The 21464-nt window shown below is 39.3% G+C and overlaps 1 protein-coding gene across 1 annotated transcript in view; it reads left to right on the top strand.

The window, feature by feature from the left end:
- Positions 1-21464, top strand: part of LOC132114027 (mastermind-like protein 1) — a 33291-nt gene that overhangs the window by 9067 nt on the left and 2760 nt on the right. The window contains exons 2-4 of the mRNA XM_059522141.1: positions 14877-16250; positions 19859-20041; positions 20419-20614. Coding sequence (XP_059378124.1) covers positions 14877-16250; positions 19859-20041; positions 20419-20614 — 1753 coding nt within the window. The remainder of the gene's footprint in view (positions 1-14876; positions 16251-19858; positions 20042-20418; positions 20615-21464) is intronic.

Here is a 21464-nt window from a genome sequence, read left to right as displayed (position 1 = left end):
ATTTAACTCGTCAGTTAGTGTTTATTTGAGCACTTCTGTCAGTGAACGCCGCCTGCAAAACACTAAAATAAATATCAAAGAAATAATTCAGTTAAATAAGAAAGTAGCCTAAATAAGAAAAGTTAAATACCCCCTATCTAACGGACGCGAGCGACGCAGCGTGACAAAATACTCATTATAATCAGTGATGCTACACTGGATGCAGCACAACACGATATGATAAATCCCCGTCCGGTCTGTGATGTAGGCTACTGACACAGAGTGTCCTGTATAGACACTAGACAGACTAAACCTGTCGCAACGCGGTTGTGTTGCGTCCGGTTTACTTTTCCGCCACCAAGCAAGCTCAATAACTTAGGCCAGCGACACACTGGATGCGTGGCGCAAGCGTCTCAGCCGCGTGGCGTGTCCGTTTTTAATTCGGCTCCCATGTTAACAGGTTAGAGCTTGCAGACTGCCTGCGTGAGACGCGCGTCTCAGGCGCGGCTCAAGCCGCGTGGAAAACGTGTGCATGCTAGAAATAGAACCGACACCTATCTTTCACGGGACACGCGCGCGTGTTGGAAGCGTTTCCAGGCAAAATATAATAGGAAAATATGTTTATATGTAATTTTGTACACAAATACATATTAATTCATGACATTTTGATGTTTGAAAGTCTATAGGTTGACATAAATTCAGATATAAATGTAATTAAAAAAATAAATAAATAATTATCGATTTTCAAATATTGCACCTGTCAAACATAGTATATTTTGCCGTCAAAACTGTTGACGGTGTCCTTTATCAGTAGGCGTAGTTGTAGGTGTGTAAAAAAAAGTTGATATTGTTGTCATGAAGACAAGATCCTGGTCTGTCGGCGGCCTCCCTCTATGTCACCTACAGCAGCAGCAGCGCGCCGCGTCAGGCACGCTTCTGGTGTGTAAAGACACAGAAAACGCCACGCTCCTGGGACGCAGCAGACATGCCACGCTCACGCCACGCAGCCAGTGTGTCACCGGCCTAACATCTGAACGCGCTCTCTTTGAAATAGGAATCGTTGCCATATTTCTTGTTACCATCGTTTATTCATCGCTGTCTCGTTTGTATTTGGCCAGTTTGGAGAAAGCCTCACCAAACCTGACCAGCCAGCGTTTGCGATCACGAGAACTTGTGCAAACGCCGATGGGTGACATGAATGCAGATGACTCCAGATCGGTGATGCGGTATTTGCTTTCCCAACAAGATCCATCACCCAACACTAAATTAATTTGCTGAATGCATAAACTGTATTTTCCTGTGCTCAAATCTGCATATCTAAAGGAATGTTTTAGGTAATTTGTTAATTACCATAGACATAGAATTTGCAACTATTACAGTTATTACACTTATATACACTTATATGGATGCAAGTAAAACAGTATAACAGTACCCCAATTTTTTTCTTCTCATCTGAAATTCATGCAATAAACATGTTTTTGACAAAGATTTTTTTTTTTTTTACATTGAAACTTGAAAAAAAAAATATACCGACCTACCGACCCTTTAAAAAAAAAAAAAAAAAATTACTGTTACTGCAAACCAAAATATTTTTAAGGATGGCCTGATCATTGTGGTGCAAAGACTTTAATGCAACTCTCCCAGATGAAAAACCAGAGAAGAAGAGACTGACTCCACAGCCGAAATTTAAGCTGCTTATAGCAGAGTTTAAATGAATTTGTGAATATGTGCTGCATGTTTTCCTCCCAATAACGAAATGGCAAACAACAAATGAGAGTGGTGTGAAAACAGTAGTTAAGAAAGCATCTGATCATAGCAGTGTGGATAAGTTTGCACCAGTTCTGCAATCGGCACTCCAGTCACGTCGGGTTTATTTATTTATAGCGCTTTATATAATTAATTGTGGCACCGTTATTCACACAGCTTTACAGTATTAAACAAGAAAAAGTCTGTCAGTCTCGCTTTCAGTTAGAATGGGCTCGATGCACAAGATGGCGGCGAGTGTTTGCATACTTCCGGTCTTGCGACGCTCGCATTTACTATAAGGGAAACTTGCATACGGAAATTGGCTAGATGTATATAATCAATGATTTTCAAATTTATCAGCGGATAGTGGTATATCAAAGACATGGCGAAACATCCTCCCTACATTGTTGCGTACCTCTGTGTGGAAATTCGTCAAGATAAACCGCGGAGATTGCTTTATTCTTCTGTTGATTATGCGGATCAGCGTCAGGTTAATCAGTCCACAGAGATATCTTCTTTCAAACACAAACCACTCAAATATGCAATACTTTACATTTTCGAAGAGCTGGTTTTGATCTGACTGTTATGTAAGATCAAGGTTTCTGACTGTCAAACGAGACGCAAAAATTTCTGGTAAAGCATGTTTTATTAACTTTATTTGATAACATAATTTGTAACTGTAACTGTACAATTAAAGGTAATGTAATTTTGGTAGGTTTGCATTAATTAAAAGATCGCAGTGTTTTTATCAATCTTTATTTGTTTTGTGGAAGATCTGCAGCATTAATCATTAAATGTCTATGAGCAGGGCATGATCTTATTCGTTTGGATTAATTATCAGATAAAACGGATATTAAAATGAGTCACGTATTAGTTAACTGTGTAAAATAATAAAATATGTTCTGAAAATAATGTTGAAACCTACTGATGTATTGTGCACAATTGAGAAATGGATACTTAAGATAAAACGCAGCCCACGACTCACGAGGTAAATATTTCATTAAAAAAAAATCAATGTAATACAAACATTTTCGAGAAATAAGTAATTTGTAAATTTATATAATTGGTAAGATAAAAATACACTATGTAGCTGTGTATACACACCATAAGTTCAACTTTCATTTCGTGAACAGTAGGGAACATTTGTGTATTTAATTCATTCACCAGACCCAAACATACACAGTTTCAAATCCACTGGCTCAGTTAACATTTATAGTATAGTAATAATAGCAGTCAGTGTATATCTTATTTGCATTTGAAGTGATATTATAAATCCTGTAAACATATTGAAGGTAATACTTGGCTCTCTGCACTGACGTTTAGCACTACCGGAAGTGTCTTTGCACACACTCGCAAGACTGGAAATCCAAGCTGGTGGAGATATCCAACTAGCCCATTACAACTTGATTTTCTGCTATAAATCAGCTGAGCTAGCTAGTGAATGCAAATATAAATAAATAAAAATCATTACATTGATGTAATAGTGCGAATAAAATAATTTATCGCTATTACTAGGGCTGGGACAACGCGTCGAGGTCATCGATGACGTCGACGCAAAAAATATGTCGACGCAAAATATGCGCATCGATTCGTCGACCTGTTTTTATTTATCTAAAAAACGTTTGCAAAATGTTTACCTTATGTGCGCTGAATATACGCGATGGCCGGATCAACATTCTGTTCAACGTTATATAACCAATCCAGGGGTTTTTCTGCATTGATCTTTTTTTTGGCGGCTGTCAAAGCCTTATTTGATCGGATGTAGAATAGAATGACTGCTGCGCCTGACAGGGCGCGTACGAGAGAGAGCCCCGGCTGTGCGCGCGCACTTACAGTCTTCAAACAACACGAGCGCTTCTTGCTCTCTCTCTCCCTCGTGCATATTAATCAAAATCATTAAACACGATAGAAAAAGGGCGAAACACCCAAGTTTCACGCGCGCTCGCGCACTCACAGTCTTCAAACTATACGAGCGCTGTCTTGCTCTCCCTCTCTCTCTCTCTCTCTCTCTCTCTCTCTCTCTCTCTCTCTCTCTCTCTCCCTCCCTCGTGCATATTAACCAAAATCATTAGACACGATAGAAAAAGGGCGGAACGCCAAAGTTTCACGCGGAGCATTCAGAGATTTTTTTTTCCTCCATGGCAGGCTGCTGGCTCCCACTGTTAATTATTATTATTATTTTTTTTTTTTTGGAAAAGCACTCTGTATTAGCTTAAAGCCCTCAAGTTTACATTGGTTACTGTATTCTTTCAATTGCTCTAAACAAGTATTTTGGGTGACCTTTTTTATTGAATGCTAGACATCAAGTTGTTGTTATTTTCATCTGAAAGAAGAGCTTTTTTTCAGTAAGCTAGGCCCTATGTGTTCAGTAAGCTTGTTTCAGTAAGCTATGTGTTTTCAAGGCTTCAAGGTTTTATTGAATGCTATCTCTATATAAGTGCAAAGTAATGCATTCTTAGTCAGTCTTTTATTTTGTAATTTTAAGAGCAATAAACATATATTGCAATGTTAAGGAATTCATGTTTTTTTTCATTCAGATATGTAAATCAACATGTATAAATTGTTAGTAGTCAATTAATGGGGAGATAATCGCAATCGAATGGGGCAGAAAAAATTAATCGTTAGATTAATCGATGCATCGGAAAAAAATAATCGCTAGATTAATCGTTTAAAAAATAATCGTTTATCCCAGCCCTAGCTATTACGCATCTTCTGAAAGTGTACTGAACAAGCAATCGTGTTTGTAAGCTGATGCATATGTAAAAACATGATCATCAAGCATTAAACCGCATATAAATCAAAACTGCCTACTGTTACTGAATGACAATCCAGGAAGTGGTAGAGGACAGTGCATGCTTTGGATGTCTATGGAAGCGATCTATTTAATCTATGTTTTAATCATCGTTCTAAATCTGATTCAGACAAAGTCTTTGACAAATTTTATTTTCTCAGCTTGTGCTGAAAAATGCATGAAGAACAATAAAACCTTTTTTGTATGTTTTGTTTAAAAGCAGAGACTCTGTTTTTTGTTTTGACACATTGCATGTTCCGATATTCCTACAACAAAATATTCTGCATGCCATTAAACTTTTATGAAAATGATAAAAAATGCTGCCATTTTTTGTAGTTTTAAAAAAGGCAATATAACAAAGTAAAATGTTATAAATGCACATTACTTTTTTTATTAAAATGTAAAAGATTTAACTAAAGTGTAAAAATCAAAAGAAAAGTCAAAAGAAATTGTTGCAATTTATTTAGCCATGCACATCATTGTAAATATTTTTTTTTACGTGTGCCCTCAATCTTCGATATGACCCTCCCACTTCTTCTTTGATGATGGGCGATAAGGTTGCCAAATGACGAGTTTCAATTCCGCAATTAGCACACAATAACGCTTTGAATTAAATGCCATCCTACTTTATTCATTCATTCGTTTGGTCAGTGTTACTAGTTCACAGTGAAGTCACAGTAGGAGAGGAAAGACAATTGTGCTTTACTTTTGGTGTTGTGATGTCATGGCACCCCTTGTGGCAGCATTGAGTGATGTGTGCTTGCATTACTGAACACAAAGTTTTAAATTGAGTTTACATGAATCAAAAGCTTTGTATTCATTATCTGGATACAAGAAAGATAAGCTCAACATCGTGATGTCTATCAGCCCGACCCTATTAAGGTCAATCATAAACTAAGACTGAACAAGTAAAATTAATGTCTTTTTTTAAGGGTAGTTTTCTAACCCTTGTTTCTCACATTGTTTTATCTAAACGGCAGATATTTAATAACTGTCAGAAATTCTTCAGTAACTAATCAGTCCTCCCAAACTTAAACATTCAGTCATTTAGATTTGCTACGGTGTTATTTTCTTTATATGGGATGCTGAGTAATGAGGGAATGTTGCTACATGCTCATAGCTTAGATTTAGTCACTTCAAGGCTGTGGCTTACTAAATCTCTGACTGTTCGCGGCCCACATGAGCAGAGTGTAGGTTTGTAGCAACTGTTCTGTGGATGTGGATCTAAAGAATGGACCAAACTTGTTTTCCTCTCCTCTGGTTTTATTCCCACATCATATTTCTCCCCTCAAGAAAATAAACACACACATGATTCTTAAGTAAAAGTGTTCTAGTTCGGCCACAAATTAAATGTTATTCACTCATCCTCGTGTTTTTTCAAACTACATAGAGCTCAACAAATTTGGTAAAGGAAGCTCAGATGTGCTTGTTTCGCATGCGAGAACCACTGAGGTTTGTTCTCAGGCTTGAGCCCTGTTTACCATATTTGATGTGCTCTATGTATGAAATAAAATCCTGAATTAAATTGGTTCATCATGTAAAGTGTGCTTTCTCTTTAGGAGATGGTAATTAAACCACTCCTTTCAAATGGATTACATTTTGATGATGTTTTTATGAATGGACTTTTAATGGAGGGACAGAAATCTCAGTTAAAAAAAATCTTTATTTTTGTTCTGAGGAATACAGAGAGTCTTATGGGTTTGGAACATTATCAGGTTGAGTAAATGATGAGAGAATTGTAATTTTTGGGTGGAGTATCTCTCTTTAAAGAGACCGTGCTCTCCTGTGCCACCTTGCATCGATTATTCAAACAGACAGAGAAGTGCTTATTAGAAATATAACAACAGAATAACATCACTCTAAAGCAGTGGTTCTCAACCTTTTTGTCCAGCTGGCCGTACTATGGTCCAGTGCAAGTCTCGTGGGCCACACGCATATAATTTACCTATTACGTCACCAATACAAACCAACCTGATTTATAATATTATAGCCTTAATATTATGATATCTAATTTATTACATTCATTGAAATAAATAAATAATTCTACTCCCCATAAATAAAGCACCTGATGCTGTCGGGAGCTAATCAATTATGTGAGATTCAGCTCGAAAGGAGTAACCGCACAAAGAAGTTGCGATTGTAAAGCCTGTGTTATACTTTCCGCATGAGTAATCCGGATGCAGACACGGCCAGCGCGGATGCAGTTTACACTTCTGAATGCGCAGGCTGATGGTTCGCTCTGCAACAAACATGTTAACAAACAATTGCCCAGAATTATTGCACATCGCTGTCTTTATATTCATTTATTGACTGATTGCACAGGTTCGATTGGCAATGAGCTTCTTCACACTGCCTGCACATGTGCAATTGTGCTTTTGAAGCCTACTGACCACCGCACCTGTCCGGCGGTCGTCTGCTCAGAGCCTCGGCACACACTCTCCAATGACGATTTTTACGTCATGCCTATCTAGCGGTCCATAGCGGACGCAGAAAGTATAAGGAGGTTTTAAGAGACTGGCGACATTGCAGAAAATGTGCATTCACAAATGTAACCTATGTTGATCCAAATATGGAAAGCACTTTCAAATTTAATAATATGAGGTTCTCTTCAGAGATGTTGTGCCACATTTCTTCAATTAAGGATTACTACGTAGTGTATGGTGTTATTTGCCTGAACTTCAAGTGAGTTGCGGGGCAAACCGAAAATCCAGCACTTCTCCTTCACAACTGATACTGTGACTATTCTTGTTTGTACGTGTTCATTCGCTACCATTTTTCACATTTCTTTTTTTTCTCCCTTAAAAACAAATTTGTCCATTCTGATGCTCAATTTTACCTTAACTAATGGCCGTTGATGATTATTTGAATTGAATTCTGCCAAAGTGCGCGCTTGTATGTGTTCATTAAATGCGTAATGTTATGTGAGTGCTCATGTCTGAAAAAATATATGTAAAACTAAATAATTTCACATAATAACATTAGGATATAGCTTATTTCATTAGTAGCCTAAATTTTTTAATTAATGTAAAAAATAGTCTTTTTTTTTTGTTTTAATTTAAATTTTTGTTATTTTTTTTATTCAGCATATGGCGGGCCGCATTTGAATTAGTGATGGGCCACATGGTTGGGCCACGGGTTGAGAACCACTGCTCTAAAGTATGTGACAACATTAATGTAATCTTTATTAAAAGTTGCAATGAAATGGATGTAACCTCTTATTTTCTGTATTGCCGTATATCTGAGTGTGACGAATTATTAAAAGAAATCGTAGGGTGGGACTTGGTTCTATGCATCAGTTAATGATTGGATGTTGAGTAGTGGGCGTTGCGTTTAAAAGTGGAGGCAAATGAGCATGAGTTCAGAGGTCTGTGTTTAAAGTTTTTTCATGCTCGCTCTAACATACAGTCATGATGATTGTCTTGCCAATAATCATCTACTTACAAGGAAGTGTTCCAACACCTTATGATGTTTAGCCCATAATTGTAAATTATAAAGTGTTACCATTTCATATAAATCCAAACAGTCATGCTTCGATATTCAAGCAATTATCGGTGCAGATTAATCGGCAAAACCGATCAATCGGTCGACCTCTACTTGTATCGGTGCAAGACCATTTAAGTGAACTAAAGAAAAAAAAAACTTCATGTTGAAAACGCTTTGTTCGTGTTAACTACAACCACAGTATGGTCAGCATTGGTGGATTGATATGTTTTATGCTATAGCAGGACCGTTAGCTCAGGTGTTGTAGAATAGGTTCCAGTGTTTTATTCTAACTTGCCAAGTAGGTTATGTTTTGCGTTTGGAGCAGTCAAACTAGTTTGGAGGTTGTTTGACAAAGGCCGTAGTTTCAAAGAAAGCATGTCAGAGTTCGGCTGTAGGATAGCGCTGCTGTTGTTTTGGGATGGTCATTATGGTTTGATGAAAAGCATTTAGCATGACTCCGGTCTGCTCACATTTACCCCTCGCCCTGCTCGCCCACACCTCTGACTCACTATTGTTCCCTGGACGGCTGAATGTCTCTGTGCACTTTCACACTTAAATGCATCTGCAGTACACCAGAGTCTCACCCTCAAACAGGAAGTGTTCATATGCTGTGCCACTCTTATAGCCTAGTCTTACAAAGTGTACTTGGGCCACTTAGTCTTAAAGGAATGGTTCACCCCACCCAAAAAAATTCCACAAACATATGACTAATCATGACTTTTCCTTCAGTGGAACACGAGACTCATTAATTACAATCAGAAAAGTATTGCCATTTGAAAGAAAATCATCTGGGTTTGTAACAGTGTGAGGGGTAAATTGTTTATGTTTGGGTCAACTACTGGTTTAAACTCAGATCTCCTGATGTTGGTGTAGCTTATAGATGGGCTGTTGATTGTAGTTAGCTAGTGCTGTAAGAGTGTGTCTTGAACATGAAGCATTGTGCTGAAATATAGTACATCTAGTTGTTTTTCCCTTCCTCGCAGTATGACTCAACATAACTCACTGTTCTTGTTCAGCACTTGGCCTCCATCTGGCCTTTCACAGCTACTGACCTGGGTTAACCAGGGCTCAGGGCAGAAATGCAGACGCTGACAAAAAATAGAAAACCTGGTGTGGGTAAAAATGGAAAAATATTTTTTTATTTATTTAAATGATTAGATTTCTATTAATTAAATTTTAAAATTGACCAAAATAGAAAAGCTACCCTTTTTTGTATTTAAACTGTGTTTTTGAATAAATGCAGTCTTGGTGAGCATAAGAGGCTTCTTTTTAAACCTTAAAGGGGACATAAACAGTTTCTGCCAGTCTCATGTTATTCTTGAGTCCGAGCCGGCGCCAAGCGCAGCACTGATGAGGGGGTGGATGAGGTAACCAAAGGGGGCAATGACGTATGCAAACAGTAAAAACAAAAACAAAAAAAACCCTTTTGTGGCTCATTCACGTATTTGTCAGACCATAAACAAACCTGCCCACTACTTCTACAACTATTAGAATACTGGGTTACTAAAAGGTAACTACTAAAGGTTACTTGGCAAATACAGATGGCAGAGTAGCTGTTGAATAAGACTGAAAATCTGACATCCAAGAAGTTATGTCTTAGGCAGCAGTTTTAACACAGATACAGACAAGTTATGGCACTACAACCACCAGAAATACATAATTGTGTCTGCTTTACAATGAAACACAAGCTCATTGCAGCTGATTCCATGACTGACAAATTGCATTCATTAGGGCCTTTCGCACCGCTTTAGTTCCAGAACTAAATGTACAATACTAAAGTGCTGTTTCAATTTCTGTTGAATTTGAGAAACCTCCAAAGGCAAATGAAATGAAACTAAACCGCGGAGCATTTATCAGCTCAGACTGCAACACAAACAAACATATCCAAGTTCAGAACATCTTTACTTTGGAGCCAAAGTTGTGGAGCCAAACAGGGTTTGTAACACTGTTACTCATAGGCGGAGGGTGTACCAACTTTAGGGTAAGACTAAAAGCAGCCAAATGCATTAAACATAAATCCGTCTTTTTAGTCAACAACCAGACATGGGTGTCATGTAGGCTAATACAATGTTAAAAGGGACTGATTTTCTATTTAACGTGATTAACAATTTAACAAAAACATTAGAAATGGATAATTAGGCTATATAATGTTTCTTTTCCATGGTTAGTCAAACGACTAATAAATTATTTAGAAAGCCACATTAAGTTTGATCTATAGTGAGTTTAAGCACACTCTCAAAAAAAGTCCCGTCCCCGAAAGTTCGGGACCTTTGAAAAAGTACCACCTCATGAGCAGGGACTTTCTGAGTGGCAATTCTTTACCCAAAACTTTATTTAGTTCCTGGTTCCTGCTGTGGAAACACACCTAGTACCAGCCCAAAGTCCCTAGTTCCTGGGTAAAGTTCCAGCGGTGGAAACACAGCTTTACTGACCCAAAACATCATTTACTGCTACTTTTAAATTTAGGTACCAAAAAATTCTGATACTGCAACCTACCAAATGAAACGCTAGAAATAATACCTGCATATCATCCAGCTATTTATTTGTAAATTGAATGTAATCCATAATTAGGACACCTAAGAATCTGTGTGATTTGAGGTCATTCATGTATGTAGCACAGGACAAGTTACATACCAAAGTTTAATGTTTGGAGTTTGTACTGCTTTATCTTGGCAAAGAGCACTAATAAATGAACAGCTGGTTTGAATTGCACATACAGATTTTTGGCTGCCCTCAACCATTTAAGGACTAATTACTAGCTCCACTAAAGGACATTAGACACTTATTGGACTTTTCCCCTCGTTTGTGAAGTAGCAAACCGCAAAACTGAGGTTAGTGACCCAAGTCTTTGCACTAATATTGATCGCTGCACTCAAACGGTGCTCTGTGCCCTCGGGCCAAAAGCGCTGCTCCTCGTCCGTATGGATGGGGGTGGTCCATTGTAGAAGGCAGGGGATCAAAGGAGAGCTGAGTTTGCTCTGTGCATGGCCAGGAATTTGGCACACTCCCGCACCCCTCCGCGGTCTGTGTGCTGACTCTTTTGTTGTGGGATATGCGTTCAAACACATGGTAATTAGACTCATGTGGCTGAAGCCTGCGGTGGAGGTGCTTCTGAGCGGGGGAGGCACGAAGATGGAGGGAAAGTAAGAGTGCAAGAGATTAAGAGATGTCAGTAAAAAATAGCTTTGGGAAGAGTTTTAGCATGTTTGAAAGAAAAGACATTTTTGTGGGTGTGCCGCCCAAGTGAGGTCGTCTCAGAAAAGTGACTGTAGCTGATACAGAGACCAGTTTTTCAGGTTCAGAAACTCTGCTGTGTGCTGGAGCTGCAGCTGGGTGGGGAGTTCACTTCAGACGGGCCGCATGCCTTCACTCACAGCTTCACACAACAGCTCATGCCTGTTCGAATGGGTCGAAACCCGCCCTTCTATTTTTTTTCATTTTTTTATTTTTTTCATTTGTGTGCTCACTGTAGCCATAAATTAGTTGTGGTTAACATTATGGTTTCAAATTGTGTGGTGTGTAGTGTTGGGCGATATGGTAATTTTTCAGTTCGTCATATCGTCAGCCTGTGAGATCAACGATACACGATATTATCGTGCATGGGTGGACCAAGAGAGAGACTCTTTGTTCTTGTCATAGCAGAACTATTTGGTGTTTTAAACCGCGCATGTGCATGAGAAAGAGCCTATGGAATCACCAATAATAGAAAAATATACTTTCAAACATACTGATAAACTAACGTTAAATATAAAAATACTGTATTTAAAACATATATAGTCGGACGCAACTGTCATGTCGCACATCCGCGCTCTGAAGTTATCAGTCTAAATGTTCTGCAAAATCAGTCAACGCTGAAAATCAATAGTAGATTTCTTTTAAACTCCAACAGTTTAACACTATTTAACATGTTCGATTACGTCCAATGTTAAAGTATTCAAAACAGGTAAGTTGATATATTTGGAGTAAAGTTGAATTGAACTGATGCATCAGTCATACAGCGCTCCGCACCATGCGCCTCATGACGAGCTCGACGCACCGCCACAGAAACCAGAATCAGATGCGTTCTAACATAACATCAGTGAGGGCTGGTCTAAAATATTGCTCATATACAGGCTGTTCAGATTACTTGTTAAAGTGCAATGAAATACCTTATATCTGCAGACGATGTACGTCTGTGTGTGGATGGACACTTTGTAATGGCCAAAACTCTGTATTTTGCATGCATCACATTATAGTGCGGTGTGCATAAAAATAATAAGGCGACAGAACGAACTTATCCATAGTGGTTCTTACGAAGTCCTTTTCTGCCGCCTTGTTATTATTTTGTCTTTACTTTATTTGTAAGCCAAGAAAGAGTTAATCTCTCATGAATGAGAAGAGTGCGTTGCCCTATATCAGCCATTAAATGTGTGGGACACCAACTCCTCGTTTTCTATCTCTTTCATTTCACAGTACATTACTACAACATTAGGGTTGGAGTTATTAGACTCTACACCTACCCTAAACCTACACTTACAGTAGAGTTGAATAAAAACACAATCTAATTGATAGAAAAAAATATTGTTGGTTTCCTGTAGCTGTATCCCTACAACTGTGAATATAACGCATAATTACTGTATTTGCAGTACTGTAAGGGTAGGTTTAGGGTTGTGGTAGGTGTAGATGTTAATGAACCATAACTTTACAGTAGCATTTTTCGTTGTTTGAATTGTTCTACCAACTGTTTTAGTGGGAGGTCGGAAAATCTGACAGGGTAGGACAAATCGACAGAACACCGGTCCAGATGTGAACTGTGAATATAACGGCAAATGTTGATGTGCGAAATTCATGTCAAATGCATCTTATAGACATATTAAAACTCCCTGACCGTGTTCACAGGGAAACGCAAACCTTTGTCCCTATATGTCCCTGAACAACAGCAAAAGATAACCGAGTTGAAACATTTAAATTATGCACCGTAATGTTATCTCATGGATAATACAGTGCATTGATTGGCTAAAGAGTTCCTTCTCATGAATAATGTGGAGAAATGCTTAGAAACTGATGACGAAGACCAGGGCTGGGTGGTATGACGGTGTATATCGCTACCACGTTATAAAATAACAAATTCTGCATATACGGCAACATGTAAATAAGTGGGCGGGGTTAACACATTTGAGTTAACACACACATTATTTGACTCAAAATGATCGGACACTGATCAGAAATGGAAGATGATAACCTTCTGTGATTTAAACACTTTTCACATTTTACTGATGCATGTCAGTCTTCACCGGGCTGGTGACAAATAATGACGTGGTAATGAGGGGTGCATAATTAAAACCACTTAGTCAGCACTAACTGATGTTCAGTTTGCAACTACTGAACTCTTCCTTGTTTTGATTAAAGCTCCAGAGGAAGCTAGAGCAAAACAAGCCCCTTAAAAACGCAGTATAAGTGGATACCAAAGAACAAATTTAAACAATATAACTAGTATTAACAGTATCCTAAACAAAAGGAAGTAACTAATTATGAATAGAATATTTTAATATAAATCATTTAGATTGAAGTATGACAATAACATGATCATTTAAAAATAATTCATAAACAACTTATTTTAAGTTGAATTGCACCTACAAGTTGCCTTTATTTCTATAAAGCCCTTTTTGTTGATTTTCATAATAACTACATATAACTATATAAAAATATAATGTTGCGGAGTAATAAAATTAATCACACCAAGAGACAGAATTTTGGTCATAACGTTCATTTTGGTCAATGAAGATGCATTCTCTTTAGCCGGTCACAACTCTGAATAGACCCATTTACTATAACTTTTCTAAAAATGTACTATAACTAAAAGTGTAAATCTAAAAACACTAAAAAGTGTTTAGGGAAGTCGTGGCCTAATGGTTAGAGAGTTGGACTCCCAATCGAAAGGTTGTGAGTTCGAGGCCCGGGCCGGCAGGAATTGTGGGTGGGGGGAGTGCATGTACAGTTCTCTCTCCACCCTCAATACCATGACTTAGGTGCCCTTGAGCAAGGCATCGAACCCCCAACTGCTCCCCGGGCGCCGCAGCATAAATGGCTGCCCACTGCTCCGGGTGTGTGCTCACAGTGTGTGTGTGTGTGTTCACTGCTCTGTGTGTGTGCATTTCGGATGGGTTAAATGCAGAGCACAAATTCTGAGTATGGGTCACCATACTTGGCTGAATGTCACTTCACTTTCACTTTTTCACTTTCACATTGTTAAATTCATTATTTAGTGTGTATTCATGTGTAAACAACCACATGCGGTACATAAGTTGTTGTTAAACACCATACAGCACACCATATGCAAGCCTAGAGGTTTCTGATTGGAAAGCAGTGGCCCTTTATTTTTAAGAGTGTGATTCATTCGTAAGAGTCTGTCTGTTAAAGTGAATCGTTGTTAAACAAGTTCTTAATTACGGCTAATGCATGTAGAAAAACTGCGTTCTTGGTCCACACAAGAATGTTTTTCTTTTAACAACATTGTTGGTTTGTTTAATAGGATATGTAATTCAAAAAGTGAGTCATAGTGGGAGTCTCTCGAGTTTAATTCTCATAATTCGGTACTCGTTTTCAGCTGATTATTTAAAATTTGATCTGCATTTAATAGTGTATGTTTGTTTATTTGTAGTTTGCATGGAGCAAAATAATATGGGCCCTACATCGTTACAGGGAATGAAATGGAAAGAAAATTGATTTTGAAATTAGCTGACAAAATTATTGTGTATACTTGAATATGTGAATATTTGTAAAAATTCATGTTTAATCCATTTAAATGACAAAAAGTGATTTATAATTAGTCACGGCACCTAAAATTTTCATCATAACTTATGAATATAGATTTTAACAAAAAACTTTCTTTGTGCAGTTACAGGAGACTGTCAAGAGGAAGTTGGATAATGCTGGTTCACCCCACGGCCGTGACCAGGTCAACGGTTTCACCGATGGCTACCCGCCCAATAAAAAACCCTGTGTTGAGGATGCACTGGGGGGTCTTAATGGGCTCTCAAATGGCATAGTGCCTCCTCGCTCACCTATGGACTCCAAACATAACGTGTGTACAGATGCCATGATGGCCAATGGGAACCACAGGGTGGTTGGTGCAGTGCACAATGGGACGAGTCTAACTGATAGCGGTGCATCACATGGCACAGAGTCAGATTTCCTCCTGAAAGAAATGAAGCAGGAGCCAGTGGACGATATCTTGCCCTGCATACTGCCTGGGGGAGGTGGGAATGGAAACCACAACCTCTTCCCTGACCTCAACCTCAACGATCAGGACTGGAGTGAGATCATGGAGGAGTTCAACCGCTCCGTACCCTACGAGGAAATCCAGGAGCTCTTCAGTGACAGTTTTGGAGATCGTAAGGACCCGGAGCTCCCGTCCACCGGTGCAGCTCAGAGCTTGATGCCGCCAGATCTGGTCAGCGTGAAGACTGAATTTCCCCCCGCCACGGCTCCCTCCGCCTTCGATCAGGACTCTTGCAGTGGTTCACCTCAGGTGAGACCCACCTCGTCTGGGCCTCCGCTTCACACCAACTCCCCCGCAACGGCTCCAGCCACATCACCTGCCCTGCCTGTGCAGCAGCAGCCCACCAGACCACTCCCGAACCACCTGCTGCCCGCCCCACCCAAAGACCTGTCCCCCGCACAGCAGCTGAAGCAGTTAGCAGTACGTGAGCAGCAGAGGGCGATATTACAAAGCCAACAGCAGCAGCAGCACGTGGTTCAGAAGCCGCCACAGCAAAAACCGCAGCAACAGCAAGCAGCTAAATTCCACCAGCAGCCCAACCACTCAACATCTTGGCCCCAAAATGCTCCCACCCAAAGTCAAATGGGCGGGACCTTTGGGCTTGAGAAGTCCACCAGCCCTTCTTTGTACCCACAAGACTTCCCCAACCCCAAGACCCTGCTCATGCCCAACAAGGGTTCTCCCAAAGCAGGTGCTCCAGCTGGGTACATGCAGCCCGGAGGGCACGCCAACATGTTAAGTCACCCAGCCACACCCACAGGGCCCCTCAACCACCCACCCAACCCAGGAGCCCAGGCAGCCATGTTGAACTACAGTAACACTAAACCCCTGTCCCATTATGAAGCTGGAGCACTAGGTGCACCCAGGGGCCCTCAGGCCACACAGAACCAGAACAAACAGAACCAGGCCATTCTGAACATGATGAGACATCAGCAGATGCAGAGGCCGGCCAACATGAACTTCAGACCAGCGCACCACCAGCATGCTCCGGTAAGATAACATTCTCGCTGCATTAATCACATCTGTTGCTAATAAGAGGTTTTGTTCACCCAAAAATTTGAGTTGTCATGTACTCACCCTCATGTTTTTCCAAACCCATAAGACTTTGGTTAATCTTTTAAACACAGATTTTATGTATGGGAGTTTATATGTGCATATATGATGAACTGATTTAATTTAGACTTATTTTACACAGAAACTTATTACAGCACATCACGAATGGTGAACATGAAAGCTTTTACATGCATTTCAAGCTACAGCAAACCTCATGGGTTCTCGTGCATCATGTTTGAACCTTCATTTAACATATTTTTACCATATTACCACACTTAACATAATTTTTAGTTTCACTAAAATATATTAATTTGTGTTTCAAAGATTACCCAAAGACTTGCATGTTTGGAATAACAGAAGGGAATGTAAATTACAGAATTTAAATTTTTGGAGGGGGAATGCCGTTAATGTTCCAAATGTAAATTTTTGATAAGTCTTTCAAAAAAAAAAAAAAAAGTTTATACAGACTTTTAATTACTTCACAATGTATTGCAATATCAAATATAAAATATATTCATTATTATTTTTATTTTTTTATAAAGTAATCTGTAGTTGTAACTACATGTATGCTGAAGAATCTTCAGTCTTGAGAACCTTAAAGGTACAGGTTGTAGGACCTGCCACTAGAGGGCGCACTACCAAAACGATAACAATCGCATGGTTTGATGCTAAGAAGGAGCGTGGAATGATGGGATTTGTTGTCTTCTACCCAACCGCTGATGGCCATTCAAACACAATAATTGGGCATACATGGCAAACGATTTGCGCGAGTAGATTACATACAAAGTCAATGAAAAGACGCGATCAGACTATGTATGCCCCATAATACTAATCTTGTTGATCGTTATAATAGCATACGTTTTCTGTAAAGATGCGAATCAAAACAACTCACCTGTCGAGTAAAACACAAGAGTGTGCACTGCCCCGTGTCACTGTTTAAAATTGGGAATTTTCTCATGATTTACAAGTAGTTGAAAACATTAGAGATATTGTTAGTAATCAGCTGGACAAAATATATAACACTAGCCTAGTGGTTTTTGGATATTTTACTGCAAATATCTTACAAATTGTACCTTTTAAAAAGATAGTTCACCAAAAAAAAGTAAATTGTCAATATTAACTCGTCCTCAAGTTGTTCCAAACCTGAATAAATTTTTTTTTCTTTTGCTAAACACAAAATAAAGTGGCTTCAATGCATTTGGACACACAACAATGTCTTGAATGTCATTGCATTACATGAAATATCAAAACCGTGATGACAAGATCTTTCTGCATCACTTCATTGGAAATGAGATGCTCAAATTAGAATAAAGGGAAGAGATTATCAATGATATTTTCAGATCCTGGAAAAAAAAATGTAATTGTAATTTGCACAATGTGAAAATGTAAGAGTTAATTTATCTCAGAAGGCTCAAGATGATGTTCAGTGATGTGCTCAAACAAACAGCTTATATTTCTCTTAATTTGTGACATTTCCAAACTCCAGCACAGCTTTAAAAGGGAATAGGTCCAAAGACCCCCCCCCCCCCCCCCAAAAAAAAAACACCCTCTTCTAGGAGCCAAATAACCTCATCCGCTAACCTTGAAGATATTATTGGCAGCAGGGAGTGTTTCTTTCTGCAAGAGTGTTTGAGAAAATTAATATTAATCCCCTCAGCACAGAATTATGCATTGAGGCATTAGGTAAGACGTATCCATGCAAAAAGAAAAACACATGCAGATACTGTATTTACATGGAAGATATTTACTAAAATTGTTAATCAGATGTTAACAATTGCCATTTGTGCTACTGAAGTATAAGAAAAGCTATTTAAACATTTTGTAAAGGAGGCAATTGTGATGCATGTCCGACTGAAATGGTTTCTTGAATAATAACATGGTGGGCGGGACATGATTTTGTCGTCAGGCATTGATTGGCTCATTGCTGATTGTTGTGGTCTTGTTAATTGAGGGATTATTGTTCAGCCCTTGTGCCAGTGAAAACTTCAACAGGGAGGAGGTCTTAATATTTGTTATTTTGATAAATTATAAATACAAATTCTATTGGATAAGTCATTTATAATAAACACTGCAATAAAATAAGAATAGTCAGTTTTGACTTTAATGGTGACCAACAGTCATGACTAAATCATTACAACGTTCACAGTCGGCAGCAAAATGAATATAAAAACACATTGAGTATATTCTCCAGCTCCAGGGGGTTTCACCCCGTCGGCCCGTGTGTGTGTGTCTGGCAGTGGGCCTCATGCGCCCCAGGGTTGAGCAGTTTGTCTGGGTCAGGCAGCTGGTTGCTAAGGAGCAGAGAGCAGACAACCATTCACACACACACACACACACACACACACACACTGCGGTGGGGGCTGGGATGGGCTGCCAGAGACGGGTCAACAGAGGAAAGGACAGGCAGAGCTGGGGGGGGGGGCAACAAAGCAGTCTTTCATGCGTGCTGCCAGCCCACCCGACCGCCCCTGGCTTTCGTCCTGCCCCCCCCCCCCCCCCCCCTAATCATTCTTTTGGTTTAAATATAGCTGTTTAACCCATTTGGCATTTACTTTTTTCTTGAGAGATAGCAACTTTTTTTGCACTGTTTATCAAATTGTTATTGTTTGAATCTCTATCCACATCTCACTTTTCAGATAACGCTGTTTAGTGTCGTCATTGACCTCGAAATACTTCTGCAGTGAGTGTGTGTGTGTGTGTGTGTGTGAGAGAGAGAGCATGCAAGTGTGTGCCGGGTGTTTGTTGTGAAAGGGTGGCTGCCAGCGCTTGCATCTCTGATGTATTTTTAAACCATCTTATCCTTCACCACTGTCTGTAGTCCAGAGGTGCTGAGGAAGCATTTTGCCTCACGATCAGGTCGGATCAGAAAGGAGATGTGCTGTTCAGCTGCTTTGATGCTTGAATTTAAATGAGTTACAAAGCAGTGAGATTTGAAGCATTCAGCGGGTGTGGATTGCATTAGTTATACTGTAGGAGGGGGAGTCACACAAAACCTGCCAAGAATGTGTCCTAGTTAACTTAACCACAAAATCAGAAAGAAGAAATCATACATTATATTTGGAGAAAATAAAGCCTCGTTTTAGGACCATTAATATTTGCTGCCCAAATTCTGATTCATTCAGTGCCATATTACATTTACATTTAGTCATTTAGCAGACGCTTTTATCCAAAGCGACTTACTATTACTTATGATTATATCAAGGTAATTTTCTTTATATAAATATGTAAGAACTATATTTACCTTTATTTGACCTTCTAACTGTAGCCCTCACTATTCTAATTCTATTCTTAAAAAAAAAAACTAGCTTTCTAATCTTTTTTTTTTATTTTTAATTCTATCAGTTTTCTTTTTATTTATTATATTATTTAAAAGCCCTTGCTACGTGTACGGTGTCTAAGCGAACTTATCTTGTTATAGCACTTATATATCATCGCTCTTTTGTTGGTTTTGATTGCTTCCACTGTCCTCATCTGCTCACCTTGAAGATAATATTAGCAGCAGGGAGCGTTTCTTTACTATAATGTTTCTCACTCGGTCTCTGCAGGATTCAGGGTCCTACCCCTCCGCAGCTCATGTTCCCGGCCCGGGGAACACTATGACACCTCAGCAGAGCAACAACAGCATCCAGGCTAACCATGGCAGCGCGGCCTACATGAAGCAGCAGCAGCAGATGCAGTTGATGAATCAGCAGAAGCAGTTCTTCCAGAGGCAGATGATGGCCGAGCAGGTGCCATTCTTCTTTCTTTTGCTTCTATACAAGCGATGTTCAATAAATACATGTATTAATCCTCATCATCAACATAATTAACTATTTTCTCCAAAATAATCATTTTTTTTTTTAAACTGTGGTTGCAAATATAGAATTAAGTGTTTATCAGCTGATGGCGATTTATATTTTACAGCTACAACAAAAGTGGCTAATTTAATCCAAGTTTAAACGGTGTATAAAGCATGGCTAAAGTTTCATCCATTAGTTCTCGGAGGTGTCCTGTTTTAAAGCCCCACCTCCAGGGGGCAACAGCCTCACAAGAATAATAAAAAAAATGGCCACAGTGCTCCTTCATGACAGTATTTGAAGCAATAGCTGAAGTGTGTTTGTTGCAGGAGAAGCAGCGGCAGCAGCAGGAACAGCAGCTGCAGAGACATCTGACCCGTCCACCGCCTCAGTACCAGGACCAGCAGAACCCGCAGGCCCAGCAGAACCCATTCCAGCAGCAGCAGCAGGTGTCTCAGTTCACCGGTGTGCCACCCTGCCTGGCCCAGCAGCACTCCTCCGCCTTCAGCGAACACAACATCTCCGGTATACACCTTTCTCCTCTGATCAGTTGTCCCTCTTTTACACCTGCTCCTTGATACATGTTGCATCAGTAGACACTCTGTTGTCCAGAATACATGTGGACACATATGGGCGGATGCTAACAATTAGACTTAACCACCTCCAAGAATAATTTGAGTGATCAAGTGGTTTGTACCCAGTCTGGACTTGAGATTGGATTACAAGAGCCACGTTAAACAGGTGTAAACAAGATGCCTTTTCGGATCAAAGTTTTGCTTGGGTGGTGGGGCAGTAACCTCAAGTTTCATAAAAAATCTTAATTTGTGTTTCAAATATTAATAAAAAAGTCTATGTGGGTTTGGAACTATACGAGGTTGAGGATCTGATGACAGGAGCAGTTTGTTTTCCCTGCAAAGTGAAGCTGGTAAAATAAAATTGTGGCAAATGAGTTTAGAAAGCGGTTTAATTCAATTCAAGTTTATTTGTATAGCGCTTTTTACAATACAAATCATTGCAAAGCAGAAAATTACGTTTCTACAATATTTAGCAGTAGCTTATCAGTGGTGATTGTCAGTTTATGTGCTTATGACAGAAATTTTCATAAAAATTAATACAAGACGTAGTCAACCAGACGATGAACATTTATTAACCGCAATTATTATATGATGCAATCACACTTGTAGCAATATTTGTTAGTTCTATATGTTTTGCCAGATCTTGAAAAAGACATAAGCAGCCTTGTCCGGAAAAACAAAGCCTGCACTCATCAAAAATGTTGTATACTTGCTTGAGTGTAGAATGTTCCTGGTTTAATTGAGTATTGCTAACAGTCTGCATTAAATAAAAATGTACCCTTTATATTTTCCAAATGCAT

This window comes from Carassius carassius, chromosome 33 (genome assembly GCF_963082965.1).
Source record: "Carassius carassius chromosome 33, fCarCar2.1, whole genome shotgun sequence".
Lineage (NCBI taxonomy): Eukaryota > Metazoa > Chordata > Actinopteri > Cypriniformes > Cyprinidae > Carassius > Carassius carassius.
This window is presented reverse-complemented; position numbering and strand designations above follow the sequence as displayed.